General features: G+C 35.6%; 6 protein-coding genes across 6 annotated transcripts; 3 read left to right on the plus strand and 3 right to left on the minus strand.

The window, feature by feature from the left end:
* Positions 1–785: 785 nt before the first annotated feature.
* On the plus strand, positions 786–2,522 carry GCN5 (histone acetyltransferase GCN5; the record flags this gene model as incomplete). Its single annotated transcript, XM_071051165.1, has 1 exon — positions 786–2,522. One exon carries the CDS (start codon positions 786–788, stop codon positions 2,520–2,522), a length of 1,737 nt encoding a protein of 578 aa, XP_070907861.1.
* Positions 2,523–2,797: 275 nt separating this feature from the next.
* Positions 2,798–3,904, minus strand: MTM1 (Mtm1p; the record flags this gene model as incomplete). The annotated part of the gene is made up of 1 exon (XM_071051166.1): positions 2,798–3,904. One exon carries the CDS (start codon positions 3,902–3,904, stop codon positions 2,798–2,800), a length of 1,107 nt encoding a protein of 368 aa, XP_070907862.1.
* Positions 3,905–4,601: 697 nt separating this feature from the next.
* On the minus strand, positions 4,602–7,568 carry RAD2 (ssDNA endodeoxyribonuclease RAD2; the record flags this gene model as incomplete). Its single annotated transcript, XM_071051167.1, has 1 exon — positions 4,602–7,568. The coding sequence occupies one exon, from the start codon at positions 7,566–7,568 to the stop codon at positions 4,602–4,604; it is 2,967 nt and encodes a 988-aa protein (XP_070907863.1).
* A 2,110-nt stretch (positions 7,569–9,678) lies between these two features.
* TNA1 (Tna1p) lies at positions 9,679–11,277 on the plus strand (the record flags this gene model as incomplete). The annotated part of the gene is made up of 1 exon (XM_071051168.1): positions 9,679–11,277. One exon carries the CDS (start codon positions 9,679–9,681, stop codon positions 11,275–11,277), a length of 1,599 nt encoding a protein of 532 aa, XP_070907864.1.
* A 3,452-nt stretch (positions 11,278–14,729) lies between these two features.
* On the minus strand, positions 14,730–15,809 carry IDH1 (isocitrate dehydrogenase (NAD(+)) IDH1; the record flags this gene model as incomplete). The annotated part of the gene is made up of 1 exon (XM_071051169.1): positions 14,730–15,809. One exon carries the CDS (start codon positions 15,807–15,809, stop codon positions 14,730–14,732), a length of 1,080 nt encoding a protein of 359 aa, XP_070907865.1.
* A 629-nt stretch (positions 15,810–16,438) lies between these two features.
* FMC1 (Fmc1p) lies at positions 16,439–16,912 on the plus strand (the record flags this gene model as incomplete). Its single annotated transcript, XM_071051170.1, has 1 exon — positions 16,439–16,912. One exon carries the CDS (start codon positions 16,439–16,441, stop codon positions 16,910–16,912), a length of 474 nt encoding a protein of 157 aa, XP_070907866.1.
* Between the last annotated feature and the right edge of the window lie 25 nt (positions 16,913–16,937).

The raw sequence follows: 16,937 nt of genomic DNA on the forward strand, positions 1-16,937 counted from the left end.
GGGTATAGGGGAGATGAGATGTAAGGGCTCAAATGGACGACTGTTACGGCTAAATTACAGGGGTACTGTGTGGGGGAGAAGAAGAGATTCATCGAAAGATTCTATACATTGATACAGGCACCGTTTCAATTAATTAATATTTCGGGAAACCCTTAAAATATTATTTATTATGCCGCCAAATTATTTATTATGGCACTATATCTCCTTAAAAAAAATTCATTCATTTCAGCTACTATTCCCCTTTTTTATTCTCATTATCTGATGATTTTTATAAATTAAAAAAGCAATAACTTGATAGCAACAAATATATTGATATGTTTCGTAAAATTTGCTATTATCCCAGTATATTAATAAAATAAATATCTAGGCTCAGGTACAAAATACTATGCTTATGATATAATTAGATCGAGACCCGTATATGAATATCTCTCTCATGACTAATCACCATTGACGTTTTGATTTTCCATTTCTTTTTTTTTTTTTTGGCGAATTGCAAGAATTGAAGCGTTGCCGAAATATAGCGATGTACATGCAAAAAATGTAAACAGTGCTTGGGCTATTGGAATAAAGAAGTTTGTAAGAAAACATTGATTTATTACTCATTTTTACAGAAGATACTTGCATTTTATCTCAATTCTCTTTTCCTAGAAAGTTAGCCTTTGTATAATAAAGGATTTGAAGAAAAAACAAACAAACAAAACAAAAACAAAACAAGAATAAACGATTCAAAAAATTTAGCCAATTATTACTATCATATATATACATTTTTTTTTGTTGAATACAATATGGTGGTAAGGAGAAGATCTAATCATCGCGATGAACATGTAACGAAAAAACAGAAAGTGGTAGAAGGAGAAGAAGTGATAGAGGAAGAGCCATCTACTGGGAAACACAAACAAGAGGAAGCTTCTGATGAGAAGAAAACTGATGCAGATACACCTGATGGAGAAGAAACGGGAAGCGATGAAAAGGATACTGTGAAGGATAACAAACATAAAAAGAAGGACACTTCTGGTAAGGAGTCCGTAGATCAGGATACAACTGAAAAAATGAATAACGGAGAAGATGGCAGCGCAGAGGCTAAAGAAGATAAAGATATAGAAGATACAGATGTAGATGATAAAGTAGACAAAGATGTAGTGGATAAAGAAGACAAAAAATTAGTAAATAAAGAAGACAAAGAAGAAGTGGATAAAGAAGACAAAGACGATCAAGAAGATAAAGAAGACAAAGACGATCAAGAAGATAAAGAAGACAAAGACGATCAAGAAGATAAAGACGACCAGGAAGATAAAGACGAAGATGATGAAGTTGATGAAGACGAAAAAGATAGAGATGAGAATAATGGAAAAGAGGATGGTGAAAGCGATAAACCAATAGAAGTGGGAGGAAAGGAAACTATAGAAGATGAGGAAAAAGGATTGGTGAAGTTCGAATTTGATGGGATTGAATATAAATTTAAGGAAAGAGCAAGTGTCATAGAAGAGAATGAGGGAAAGATTGAGTTTAGAGTGGTGAGCAACGATAATACTAGAGAGAATATGATGGTTTTAACCGGGCTGAAAAATATATTCCAGAAGCAACTTCCTAAAATGCCTAAGGAATATATAGCAAGACTAGTGTATGATAGAAGCCACCTTTCCATGGCCGTAATAAGGAAACCGTTAACGGTAGTGGGTGGTATTACTTATAAACCTTTCAATAAAAGGCAGTTTGCAGAAATCGTTTTCTGTGCGATCAGTTCGACAGAACAAGTTCGTGGTTATGGTGCACATCTAATGAACCACTTAAAAGACTACGTACGAAACACATCAGATATTAGATACTTTCTGACCTATGCTGATAATTATGCCATTGGTTACTTCAAGAAGCAAGGTTTCACTAAGGATATTACTCTTGACAAGAAGGTTTGGATGGGTTATATCAAGGACTATGAAGGTGGTACACTAATGCAATGTTCAATGCTTCCAAGAATTAGATACTTAGATGCTGCTAAAATTTTACTGTTACAGGAAGCTGCTTTGAGAAGAAAAATTAGAACCATCTCAAAATCACATGTTGTTCACCCAGGATTGGAAAACTTTAGGGATCTCGATAATATAAAACCAATGAATCCTATGGATATTCCAGGTTTACGTGAAGCTGGGTGGACGCCAGAAATGGATGAGTTAGCTCAAAGGCCGAAAAGAGGCCCACATTACGCAGCTATTCAAAATATTTTAATTGAACTTCAAAACCATGCAGCAGCATGGCCGTTCTTAAGACCAGTCAACAAAGAAGAAGTTCCGGACTATTATGAATTTATTAAAGAGCCTATGGACCTAAGTACAATGGAACTAAAACTAGAAAATAATAAATATGAGAAGATGGAAGATTTCATATATGATGCAAGGTTAATTTTCAACAACTGTAGGTTGTATAATGGTGAAAATACTTCGTATTATAAATACGCAAACCGGTTAGAGAAGTTTTTTAACAATAAGGTTAAGGAGATTCCTGAATACTCTCACTTAATTGATTAAAACCTAATGAACTAAATAACAACTAAATCGCATTTGAAATTTTTTGCATTTTGTAACTATAACTAAATGGGAATATAAATGACAAGGTAAATAGTACTCACTATAATATATATGATGCATGAATGTTTATAATATTATAATGATATGTAATTTTTTATGCAGGATTCATTAATCGTTAGTTTCAATGTATCGAAATTATTTACAACTGAGGAAGTTAGTTAACACTGGAAGAAGACCTTTTATACAGCAATATGCTTGTTTAAATGATACTGTCTCTAAATAAACAATCTCTTAGTCAATTCATAACTAGAAATCATTATTGCACAGCTAGGAGCTATCTTTGCCACACGCGGAGCTAACCCTGTGTACAATGCACCATAGCCTTCAACACGTCTAATTGAGTTCAAAAACCCAAACATAGTATTTGATTTTCCATATTTCATTCTAGAATTTGGATTTTCGGAAACAAGAGCTATCTGTTGTCTTGTCTTTCCCACGTCAAATGGATGTGTGGCCACAGCAGCAATGCTACCACTAACGAACCCGCCTAAAAAGCTATTTGTAAAGTAAAACCAGTTTGAATTCCCATCTTTGTCCATAGAATCAGGTGAGAGGTAAGATACTTTCTTTTTATAAAACTCATAAGATGCCCAATATATTGCACTAAAAGGGACATCTCTCCATAGTGTGATTTCCAAACCCTTCCATAGCGTCTGAGTTACCCCATTTACTCGAATTTCATTTTTAATCCCGTTCAGAAGATCTTTATACATGATAAGGGTCCCATGCGACCTTGCAGAACTAGGAATACTTTGTAATTTTGTTTTGATTAATTCCAATGGAGCAACTGTTGTAGCTGCGAGGACCCTGGCTAGAGCACCACATATCAACGGGTTAATGATTGGGTGTGTCTTGCTTATTGGGGATTTATCTCGTACATATTCGTACCCTGTAAAATAAACAATATTCGCCGGTATAGCCATCAATAATGTAATAGATATGCCTCTCCAAAGTGTCGATACACCTTCAAATTTGGCAATTTTGGAGAAGGCCTCCAATGTACCATCAAACTTTTGATTTCTACAGCTTAAATTTTGAAAGCAGGAACTCTCCCAGAATATCTTTGCCGGTTCAAGTTCTGATCTCTTTATCACTCTTGAATTTTTCAACAATTCAGACGTATTCCTTCGTATTCCAATAGTTTTGCCTTCCGGCAAATTTTCTATATCTGCACAGCCGCAATCCTCAATCATCTGTTGCTGTTGGAGCCGTATCCTAACAACATCCATAGGTGTCAAAATTACAGAGGTTAACAACGACCCTATAGTAGCGCTCATCATACGCTCTTGAAGAGATAGCGTATTCCCATTGCTTCCTCCCATTCTTTTTTAAGAGATATTTATTAAGTAATTAACACTAATAGCACTTACCAATTAAAAAACACAACAACCAACCAAAAAAAATCACAGAAAATATAGAATAATATCACAATTTTTTCGAAATAATATTTATATGTTTCTCTTATAACTTCAGTATAACACCCAATATTTCTCAGGTTCCTTAGTTTGATGTTCAGCCTCTCCGAGAAACCTAAAAGGTACCAAATTTTTTTCTCAAACAAAACAACTCTCTTTTCACACAAATGTAGACAGGCAGCACTATCGTGATCTGGTTATAAGAAGTTAATAGAACTCCTGGGATCATTCCATTTGTCATCCATCAAATTGGAATTTTTTAAATTAATTAGACTCACACCCACACCCCAGGTTCACTTTTTAGTGCTCATCGCAAAAATTGCCGTGAACGTTACCCGGGGGATTAATTTAAATTGAAATTTTGAAAAAAAAAAAGAGGGACATTTTCGAATTTTAAAGGACATTTGGTGGCCGGGTAAGATCCATTAGTCATGTAGTTAGAAAATTCTCGGCGATTTCCGCACCCAGGTTTTTTTAAGTTCGTTCATAATTATGTAAAATCTATGGCGGTTGAATAATACATTAAATATATTATAAAATATGGGAATATTAGGTTTATATATAATTATGAAAACAACATGAAAAAACAAAAAAAACGACCAAATTATTGGGTTCTTCTTTGTTTTAATTTCCCGGTTGCTGTTGTTATACGTTTTCCAAGATTGAATTTCTTTTGGTCTAGGTACTCTCTAGGGAAGAAGTCAGTCAGGGTGGATTGTTTTGGTGCTTTCTTTCTGGCGTTTATATCTCTGATTAGTGGGATTAGCACTTCGTCTGACTTCTCTTGGGGCCAGCCCAGATATTTATAAAGGAAGTCTCTTAGCATATCGAGGTCCGGACTTGCCCATACAAATGGAGTCTTGTCATGATCAACCTCTGGGTTAAGGTATGAATCAAATACAAACGGGCTAGGAAAATCAGCTTCTAAAACGACTTCATTCTTAACCAACTTCTTTCTCAAATCCCTTTGGAACTTGTTTTCAGATTCCTGCTTCTTTTTGTCAAACTGGCCTTCATTGTACCATTTCTTAAAATTCTCTAGGCTGCCGAATTCCGCGATCACTTCCATACTTGATACAGGTCCCATACCTTTGATACCAGTAGTATAATCACTCCCTAGTAATTGTGCTAGCTCTATCATATTCTCTCTGGAAAGACCTAAGCCATGGAATATCGTTTCGGAATCATAATATTCAACATAGTTTCTTTCATGAAACATATTTTTATAAACTTTTCTCCCACCGAATAAAAAAACATCACTATCATCAGTGATAATTCCATCAACGAGACTCAGATGGACTAATTCAGCACATTGGGCTTCTGCTTCCATTGGTGCCGTTATATAGGGAATCCCAAATCTTGCCAGCAATTCTTGGACTTCACGAATCATATCGATAGTCACTTCATCTGCATCTCTCTTATCCTTGACCTGTTGTACGTAAATCTCATCCTCAATAAACGCATTTTCACCAACATTAGAGTTATTCAGTGCTGTGACTCTGAACTCTCTGAATTCTTCTTCCTCTTTTCTCATGGTCTCAGTTAATTGTTCCTCCTCATCCTCAGAAAAATCATATGCAAAGACTTCCGGTTGTCTTATGTCTATCTCACCTTCCGACTCATCCGACTTTTCAGCATCCTTATCTTCCTCATTAGTTCTTGAGTCAGGTTCATTAATTTTTAAAATTTCTATGTCATTTTCTTTTTCTACGTTAGATTCAGAAGTAGTGGGGAGGTTGAATTCCGGAAGTGGACCAGATAACATCTGGAAACCAAAGTTGTTATTGTTGTCAAGACCCTCATTATTTTCATTAGTAGCGGAGTCTTCTACAAAATTTGTATTTTGATAAGGATTATAGGAGATAGAAGTAGAAGTATTCTCAAACCAAGAAGGCATTTCTGGAATTTGAGCAGGTTCTTTATCACTAGAGTCCTTTTCTTTGTTACGTGCTTCTATCTTATCTTTCTCGAGCTCTGGAATCCCATCTACCTTAGGCAAATCAGTTTGTGGCCCAAATAATAAAGAACCAGTTTCTATATTATCCAGAGCAGGTATTTTATCAACAATGTATTTTAAATTCTGTTGAGCTTCAGTTAAAACTGGTGGTTTCATGCTAATTGTTTCTGGTACTGCATTATCTGATGTTACATTATTTGTCTTTCGTATTTTAGTAGATTCACTTTTAGACTGCTCGTTTAAAGCATTTTCCAAATTTCTCTTCCTGTTGAAGTTCTCTATGGCCTCAATTTCTTTTAGTTGTTCTTCATATTCATTATCAGAGTCACTGTCAGAACTGATGTCTATAACTTCGTCATGATGCTGTTCATCCTGCTCATCAATAATATGAATAGGTTTTTTTAATCCTTCTTGTGCCATCATCTTCCTCGGAGATATTTCACTTGGACGAGTATCTAGGAATGATTGAAGGGTACCTCGCTTTTCACCAGCAGTTGGATTAGATGTTAGCATTCTTGCAGCTTTTAAAGAGTAATCCTCTACATTTTTCTTAGGTTCAGGTTTGAGTTCAATATCCTCCCATTCAAATTCCTCCTCCTCATCATCTCCGCAACCATTTTCTTCTCTATTCTTGGGAGCCACTTGTTCGATCATCTTTTTATCTGTATCTTCAAGAGAAATAGCTTTAGATGCTTCAGACCCATCGTAGTCACCAAATCCTAGCGTCCAACCGTTTTCAGTCTTCAAAAGCTTATATTCTTTGCTATTTTTACCTGCAAACCTATTACCGTCATTTTCAACTGCTTCCTGAAGTTTCGAAGCCCCTCCATCATTTATACCGGTCACATTAATCAACTTCTGAGTAAAGAAGTTTCTTCTTTTCAACATATCTATTTGGAATTTTGAAAAATCCATGCTATCAGGAAATATATTTTCTAGCTGGTCCTTTGTGTATCCCATTCTCAAACGGGAGCGTAATCTCAATGTCGATAGAATCATAAATTGTGTTGTCTTCGGCAGTTCTTCAAATTCCTTCGATGCCGGATTGATAGCATCCAAATCTATATCATCAATTACATCGGTATCAATAGAGTTAATCAATTTTTCAAAATTGTCTGCAGAATTCACTCTTTCATCGTTCCTACTATATTTAAAGCCTGGAATCTCCGGCAAATCCCACTCATCGAATGGCTTGAATACGTTGGTACGGGTATCACCGTTGCCGCCGTTGCTATTGGAATCATCCAAAGAACCTCTCTCTTTCAACGTTTGAAGCTGCTTAGCCAAGATCCTCTTAGCTGTTCTACTAGCATTTTCTCTCTTACCTTCTCTCCTCTCTTTCCTCTTCTGAATAGTCTTTCTCTTTAGAACAGGAACACCACCATCGAACACAAACACCGGCTGGATTCCAAAATAGAGTAGTTTACACACACGTCTGAAGAAACCAGTGATATGTGCCGACTTGATAGCATTACCTTCTTTATCTCTAACCGCCTTCAAGAACTGATAGATCCAAATAGAGGCATCAACCGCCATCTTACGATCCTGCAAGGACTCCAGCCTTACGGGCTTTGCAGTGGGCCCCACTATATCCCAAAATGAATGAACACCCATCTCAGAAGTTCCATTTATATTGCAGTTCTTGCTCTACTTGTATATAATTTGAAAAAAACACAACAAATTAATGTTGCGATGAGCATCAACTCTTCTAAAGCTTTAAAAATAAAAAAAAAAAGAATCTCCGCCTCCCTTAGCTATTAGGAATTACATTAGATTAGAAGAGAGAAACGAAAAAAAAGAAGGAATTGGAAATGTTCCAACCGAGGTTCGAACTCGGGACCTTTGCCGTGTGAAGGCAACGTGATAGCCACTACACTATTGGAACATTGTAACTTCCTTGAAAGAAGTACTTGAAAAAGGCGGCCTAATATTTGCTGCCAAGTTACTTTTTTCCCCTTTCTTCTTCCAAGGCGTAGTGTGTGACTCGAGAGTGTCACGTCAATTTGTTTTTTTGTTCGTGCCTGAACGATGACTCGTTCAAAGGGCGTCAAAAAAAGAACTAAAAAAATAAAATAATTAAATTAATTATCATTGGATAATAATAAAAACTACACTACTCCATATAAAAATATACTATTAAACTTGTTTTTTTTTTTATTACCTGCTTTCCAAGTTTATACTATTATTTTATTTTATATTAATTTTATACCGAATAAATATTGTTTTATTTTCTTCCAGATTTTTTTTCTATTTATTTGACGGAATTAAGAAAGCTGGATATAATAGTTTATCTCATTCTGTCTTATTTAAAATAGCTTTATTGTTTTATCTTGCAAAAAGTTTTTTTTTATTACAAATAAAATTTTTTTTTTGGTATGCAAGAACTAATCCCGTGCGTTGTTTTACTTATCTATCTACAGTTTATCGTCTACTTTTATTTTCTCTCTCTCTCTCTCTCTCGCTACTCTTTTATTTCGGCAGTTGAAGTTCTATTGTATTCGTATTCTCTTTTTTATATAGTATTTAATTTTTTTTTTTCAGTCCTTTTACTCCTGCGAGAATGAAGCCTAAAAAAATTAAAACAGAAAAAAAATAGAATTTAATTAGAAATTTGATATTGGAGTTATCATACTTTTAATTTTATTCATATCAAGAAAATTTTTTTATGTAAAGCCAATTATACCATTAGATTCCTCATGTTCTAAAGTATAAGAACATATCCTCAAATAATTTTTAAAAAATTATTTAGTAGCCCAGTATTAATTAAAAATTAAAACAAAAAAAGTAACGTTAGAAAATCATATTAAAACTTATACCTTTTTTTGCCTGTAATACCCATCATAGACCTTTTTATTTACATAACGGCAATATTTAAATTTTATTAAGTTAAATAACTAAATTAAACGAATAAATAAAATTAAGTAATTTTCTAACTCGGTTAAATTCCGTAACCCTTTTCAAAATAATCAATACCCAACATTGACTAATCACTAAAAAAAAAATAGAGATAGAGAGAGAGAAAGAGAGTATGGATTTAGTTTCTCGTTTTTTTTATGGTTTTCTTTTAAAAAAAAAAAGTATAAATACCCATGCCATTATCCTTTTTTTCCTTTCCTCATTCCCAAAAGTTCTGTCTTTAACTTCTTTTTTTTCTGATGCATGGCTGTCTCTTTCCCTTTTCCAATTTTCTCTTGCATATTAGTTTTTTAGTACGGACTTTTCTATAGCGTTAATCTTTTTCCTCTGAAAAAAAAAAAATCTTTTTTTTTTTTTCTGTATTTGGGTTACATAAAGACAAATAAGGACAAATACAATAAAGTTTCAGGACATTTGATATTTGTAAGTCGAGATTTTCCAATTTGAAGTCAAAATTTTTAATTTTTTAATTTAAATTTTTTAAAATTTGACATAATCAACACTTGATATTATTAAAAATATATTAAGATAAATAGTAGTGAAAATCTATTATTTTATTTAAAAAGTCGATAAGAGAGTCTGCTATTTTCTAATTATTTAATTAGAAAGACAAGACTTTTGGAAGACCATATCTTCAATAAAAAAAAAAAGATAAAATATTATTTAATCTGGACTGAATCCTAGCCCAAAAAAAAAAGTTAAATATTTTATTAATTTAAAAATATTTTAACTTAAAAAAGGACTTTCGAAATAATATATTTCTATCATTAAACTATAATATTACAGTACAGTACAAAAAAATAAAAAAATGTCTAACGTTGAAGAGATTGTCTTTAAAGCTAACAGCAATGACTCTATGGAAGAACAAGTAAGACATCGTGGTGTTGTTGAGTTCTCTGAGGCTGCAAAGAGTTATTCTAACTCTGCCGATGAATACCCCAGTGATGAGAAGAAAAGGGCTGAGACTGCAAGTGAACGTGAGTTCTTAGGTACTACTACTGATGATGATGGGTACATGCTACCGTCGTTACATCACCCAATGGAGAAGAGAATTGTTAGGAAGATGGACATGTTTGTTATCCCATTACTGATGATGATGTACTTCTTGTCCAACTTGGATAAGTCTAACATCGGTAACGCTGAAGTGGCTGGTTTGTCCAAGACTATTGGTTTGAAAGGTAAAGAATATAACGTCGCTGTTACCGTCTTTTTCGGTACTTACATTTTGTTTGACCCAGTTGGTGCTAACTTATTAAAGATTATGGGTCCTAACAGAATGATGAGTTCTTGTCTGTTGTGCTTCGGTGGTATCTCTATTGGTACCGCTTTTGTTAAGAACTACGGCCAATTGCTAGCTGTCCGTTTACTACTGGGTATGTTCGAAGGTATGATCTACCCAGCTATCAACATGTACTTATCAGTTTGTTACAGAAGAGAACAGTACGCTGTCAGATTCGCTTTTGTTTTCTGTGCTGCTGCTTTGTCTTCTGCATTCGGTGGTTTGATAGGTTATGGTTGTTCTAAGATTAACGGTGCTCTACACGCTTGGCAATATATCTATATTGTCGAAGGTGCTATCTCTGTCGGTTTTGTCCCTGCCTACATCTGGGGGTTGGGCCGTAAGTTGGAGGACTCATGGTTTTTCACTCCAGAGGAAAGAGAATATGTCATTGAAAGATACAACACAATGAATACTTTCAACCCAGACGAAAAGTTTGACTGGTTCCAAGTCTGGTTGGCTGTTAAGGATGTCAAGACATGGGTTAGTGCTGTTGCTCTATTCGGTATCGATTTGACCACTTTCGGTTTGACTGTTTTCTTACCAATTATCGTCACAAGTTTGGGGTTCAGTCACGTCAAGGCTCAATTGATGACTGTCCCAGTTTACTTCCTTACTGCTGTCGTCTTTTTCGTCTGTGCCATCTGGTCTGACAGATTGAAGCTGAGAAGTCCATTCATTATCGGTGCTTGTTTAACTACATGCATAGGTCTTGCAATCGTTCTAGGTTCTACTGTCCACGGTGTAAGATACTTTGGTGTTTTCATCTTGTGTATGGGAATTTATGTCAACGCTGCTTGTAACTGTCTATGGCTAAGTGGTAACACAGGTAACTACTTCAAAAGAGCTACTGCGCTAGGTATCAATCTATTTATTGGTTCCGGTTCTGGTCTAGTTTCTGGTCAAATCTTCCTAGCCAAGGACAAACCAAGATACATTTTGGGTTTGTCTCTATGTCTTGGTTTCCAAGTTTTGGCTATTGTCATGACCTCTCTACAGTGCTATTTGTACTACAAAGACAACCAGAAGAAACAAGCCATTATCGATCATTGCCATGAGATTGGTGAACCAATTCCATATGATGAAAAGCTAAGTGATTTGAATCCGGAATTCAAGTACATGTATTAATATAATAAATTTACGATACTACGTGTTTTCATTTTTTTTTGCGAAATAAAATGAAATACCAACAAAAAATATCACTCAACTAATATACCAGGAAACTTTTTTGTTTTCTTTCACCCTCTTTTTTTTTGTCTTTATATTAAATTATCTTTTTCCGGCATTAATATGTGTTCCAGGAATAATTAACGCTATACATTTGAATTAACTACGAAATGAGTTATGTATTCATAAAGTTATATTAGTTAGCTTTCTAGGCTAATTGTTCAGCATACTTAGTCCCATATAATAATATTCTATATAATTAACCAATTTAAGAAAAGTAGCTTTACCACAAATGTACATACATTCGATCAGTAATAATACTTGATCAATAATAAGAATTACTATGCAATTTTTTAGATGTGTGTGAACAAATTATATATCTTTACGTATAGTGTTTAAAAAAATGTAAAAAAACAGAGTCAAAAATTTCAAAGGAATAGAATGAAAAAACTCACACCCATTTCTCCACACTTTATTATATTGACTTATTACTATTATAGCTGACGAGTAAAAAGTCATAATCTAATTAGCAGAATGTAACAGATTTTCATTTTCATCAGACTCTGATTCGCTTTCCGAAGAAGTTTCCTCCTCCTCAGAGCTATCATCATCTTCACTTTCATCTGTGTCTTCACTTTCGTCCTCTTCGTTTTCCTCTTCCTCACTTTCCTGCTTAAACTGTTTCGAGTGTACAGATGTAGATTTCTTTGTTGGTTCAGGAACGTCAGAAAAGAATTCATCAAGACTTTGTAACTTATATTTCTGGCCTTGCTTTGAGACGAAGGTGTTAGAATCAGTGGCTTGTTTTGTAGTAGCTTCTAACCTTTTATTATTTTCACTAGAATTTGTGAACGATTTTTCACGATTATTGGCCTTGAAGTTTTCAGATGAGAAGCTGGTCTTGTATCTATCGTAATCTTTAACAGGAAGTGGCTCACGAATATCTTCAGAGTTTTCACTTTCAGAATCATATGTCCATGGAATAGATTTGAAATTATCAAGTAAATTTTGTGACACGCCAAAATGTACCAATCTTAAATCCTGTTGAGTTGCTGAGTTGTTTAGAGGGTCTTCGAACTCGAGTCCTCTCTTCATAGGAATGAGCAGAGGCTCGGGCTTTGGTACTTGTAACATTAAAGTTACTATTTGAATTTTGTCCTCAGAAAACAAAGAATCAATCATCCTAACTCTATCTCTAATATCGAAATCATCATCATACTTTGCTAAATAGACAACAGCTTTATATATTTGATAAAGCCTTGATGACTCATAATCATAAATACTCTCATTATTAGAGGCGGCCACAATATCATATGATAATAATTTTGCCGCTAATAGTACAATTTGGAGCCTACAGTTCTTTTCTTCAAACGTAAAGTCTCTAACAAGCCTTCTTAGTATATCTGGACACAACGCAAATTCCAATCGAGCAATTTCCCCGAATAACCAAATAATACCCGCTCTTGCTTTATCGTGCAATAGATCTTTATTTTCCAGTATTTTCGAAAGTTTAAATATAGCCTTGAAATTTTGTTGAGGAAACATATGCAAAAGAACCCTTATCACATTGACCATCGTATCTAAGACATATTTATCCGTTGAATTATTTTCAAGACTTTTTAACAACCACTTTAAAATTTTATCACCCCACTCAGTCTTGATCTGGCCTATAATACCAACAGTCTTTAATGCATTGGATTTTATTGTTACAGAATATTCGGAATAGACGTAGCTTTTGCATTCAGACAAGATTTGCACTCCGTTATTTTCTGTTATTAAGGCCGATAAAACTTTCAATTTGAAAGTGCCTACCATTTTACTATCATGTGGATACAAAAAAAAAGTTTTATAGTCATCTTCAAAGAGTGTGGAGTCAATTGTAGAAAAATATAGAACACTCTGCAAAAGAGATATCCTTGTGCTATCATCTAAGGATGAATCATTAACAAAACGTAGTAGCGCCTGTGGAAGCTTCGTATGTTTCAGAGTACCTATAGTAGAAAGCTGGAGGTAGGAATTAAAACACTCTAAAATGACATTTGGATTGTTGCTAAAAGCAAGTATTTTCATATTGTCCAGGAATAACTTTAGATCATCATGATATGAAACTGTAAATGAATCAAAAGGTATATCTTGTAAATTATCGGGCAATTCGATTTTAGCACTGGCATCACTTGCATTTTGTAATATTGGTCTAGGTAGAAATCGTTTTCCATATCTTGTTAAAAGTTTTATTGTATATAGTTGCGCATTGGAATCCAGTTTATCAATGATAGAACAGTATCTCCTATAATGGCCATGTAGCCAGTCCAGGTTATCCGAAAAGTGTTCTTTGAATGTGACTATTGCACTTGAAACCACCCTTGGCTCAGCGTCTGCCATCAAACTCTTTAACAGCGTAATAAATTCTTCTTCAAACTCATCGTACGCTGAATTATATAATTTCAAAATACTGTATGCAACTTCTGAGCGAACCACTGGTGAAGGATCTGTCACACATTTTTTTAGACCATGTAGGATAATCGGTTCCAAGGATTTCAGTCCCATATCACTCAATGCTTTTAGGGAAAAGGCTCTAATCTCAGGGTTAATATCGGAGGATAATTTTTGTAAGGAGTTAACAACCAGTAAAGCAAGATCTGGGTCTGTTTGTGCGTACCTATTTAGATATAGACCGACCAGTCTCCTTATCCTCAAATCATCCGAGTTTACAGTTTTTACCACATCAGGGAAGTAGGATTGTGGATCAAGGGTAGCGTCTCCTACAGCAACTGCTGTCATAAGACACTTCAAACCATCTCTTACTTCTCTATTATTCCTTGAGTTTAAGAGGGTATGTAACTGGCTAGCAGAAATCGTTCTTGAATACTGACTATATGATGTCTCCCCTAGCTTGGAGGACGCTACTGCAGCTGCCTCTAACGTTATCGATTTCACTGATTCCAATGCCGAAGCGAATTGACTCATTATTTTTTCAATTTCCTCTTTATCGCAAAATATCAGCTTGGATTGCCAATGAGATTGGGATTGAGAAATACATAACTTTACGTCACATCATCACTTGATCAGATAAAAAGCCATTCCCCGTGATTAAAATAAATCCGCATTGGTTCTCTTTCTCGACTGCTAACGAAACTGTCAAAAATATCAGCTTATACGAAATAATTATACCAAGTGATAATGCTATATAATTTTATATATATATGAATATTAAGTAAGTAGTTTTAAACATCGAAATATAGGTTGAATTACTTGATATTCATTGAGGTTATGGTACAGAAATACAGAAAAGGGACAGAAAGATCCAAATATACAATTTTCTTTTTTGAAGTTAGTTACAAGTTTTCTTTTCACCCTCTTATGAAATAGTTGATTATCTTTTTACTATTATTATTATGTGTGCTTTATATTATTTACTTAAGTTCAGCAAGTCTAGAGATAATGGCATTAGTGTACTCGGTTGTGGAAGCAGTACCACCGATATCCTTAGTAGTGACCTTACCTGCGCTGATAACGTCGTGGGTAGCCTTGGAGATTCTCTTAGCAGCCTCGTTTAGACCCAAGTGCTGTAGCATGATAGTGGAGGAAAGGATCATAGCTGTTGGGTTAGCGACGTTCTTACCCTTGATGTCCAAGCCAACGTGTTGGGAACCTGGTTCGAAGACGGCGTATTCTCTACCATAGTGAGCACCTGCAACAAGACCTGGGCCACCAATTAGAGCGGCACCGATGTTACCGATAATAGTACCGTACATGGAAGGAGTGACCATGACGTCAAATTGATGTGGCTTGGCAACAGCCTGCATGGAGGCATTGTCAACGATGATGGAGGAGGTCTGGATATCTGGGTATTCTTTGGCACCGATCTCGGTGACGGTGTTTCTGAACAAACCGTCACTCATCTTCATGATGTTAGCCTTATGGACCGCGCAGACACTCTTTCTGTTGTACTTCTTTGCGAAATCAAATGCAAATCTGGCTATTCTCTCGGACTTGGCCTTTGTAATGATCTTTAGGGACTCAACAACACCCGGCACAGATTCGTGCTCTAGACCCGAGTATTCACCCTCGGTATTCTCTCTAATGACAACAAGGTCCACATTTGGGATCCTAGTCTTAACACCAGGAACAGACTTGAAGAACGCAACGTGCGCATACATGTCCAACTTCTTCCTCAAGGCCACATTGAAGGAACCATGGTCCGAGATGTCAGCAGAGGTATGCCAGATACCTTTCAAACCGATCTTGTTCCTCTTTAGAGACTCTACGGCAGCAGATACATCCTGCGTACTATCAGATGTAGAGATATCCACACGTTCCCAATCAATAGGAATGTTCTCAGCCTCGAAGATAGACATCACAGAATCAGTGATCTCCTCACCAACACCATCACCAGGAATCAAAGTAACCGTGTATCTACCACCATACTTCTTTGGAAGAACCAATTCATTGGCCACAGATGCTAAACCTCTTCTCTGAACAAACTTGAACATTTTTTCTCTCTCTAATCTTATTACTTTATTTACTATTGAACTAACTCCTTTTTTGGGCTTGCAGTGTCTTTATATCTTTAACAAAGAGGTTCTCACTAAAGCCATCACATTAACCATATATAAACTTAATCGCCTAGTTCCACATAATAAACCCTCTCCCCCTTATATACTATCGCTCTCTTTCTCCCACATCCAACACTAAACAAGAAAATCCACAGAAACACACGCACAACGCTCTTTCCAAATGTCCTGTCCTCTGCCCAAAATCAAAGTTCTTCGGCCAATTGGATCGCAGCATGTTTAAAAAAAAATTTTCTTTGGTCTCCGAGTTCTCGGACAATTAAAAAAACAACAACATCCCACTGCCAACTAGCACAAACTCCCCTTTTTTCTATTGTCTTACTGTAAAAGGCCGAAATCACGGAAATGGGAAGAATGACTGTCACGCGATTATTAGTGCCCAGTGATATATCACATGTTTCCTTCGTTATTCATTCTCTCTTTTCGGTCAATGATCATATAAGTCACCATTGCGTAGAAATACATATGTACTTTGTGTTTAGTGTTAGAACAGGGAAAGGGTATAAAAATACATATATATATATATCCTAGAGAGATATTATAAAACTATGTCATTGGTGTCTACATATAGGTCGCTTGTTAGGAGTATTGTGAAGTTTGAGAGGCCGAATGTTATTGAGCAATTGAGGAGGAGTCTGAAGCAGGACATCGCGAAGCTGACGTACCAGCGGATACAGCTGGTGCGGGACCAGATGAAGTATAAGAACGATGCTGTGAAGGTGAAGGAGCTGAACAAGCAGATGGTGTTGTTGACAGCACGTGTTGAGAAGTTGAAAAAAATCGACCCGGCTAACGACAAGAGTACGTTGTTCATGAGAGACAAAGAGATGGTTCGGAGGCAGGTTCTCGAGGGGCAAGGTAATGCCAAGTTTCTCACACACCTGAAGAATATAGAGATGTTTTTCACAAACCAACGGGAATACGAAGAGCTTATAGAACGTTACAACGGAAAGAAAATATCACAGGAGGAGAAAGTTAAGAGAACCGCTAATAGGGTTGGTTTGGAGGTTCCCACGTTCTGAAAATATAAATATATATATCCAAACA

This window comes from Nakaseomyces bracarensis, assembly GCF_045282275.1.
Source record: "Nakaseomyces bracarensis strain CBM3 chromosome Unknown Scaff5_0, whole genome shotgun sequence".
Classification (NCBI taxonomy): Eukaryota; Fungi; Ascomycota; class Saccharomycetes; order Saccharomycetales; family Saccharomycetaceae; genus Nakaseomyces; species Nakaseomyces bracarensis.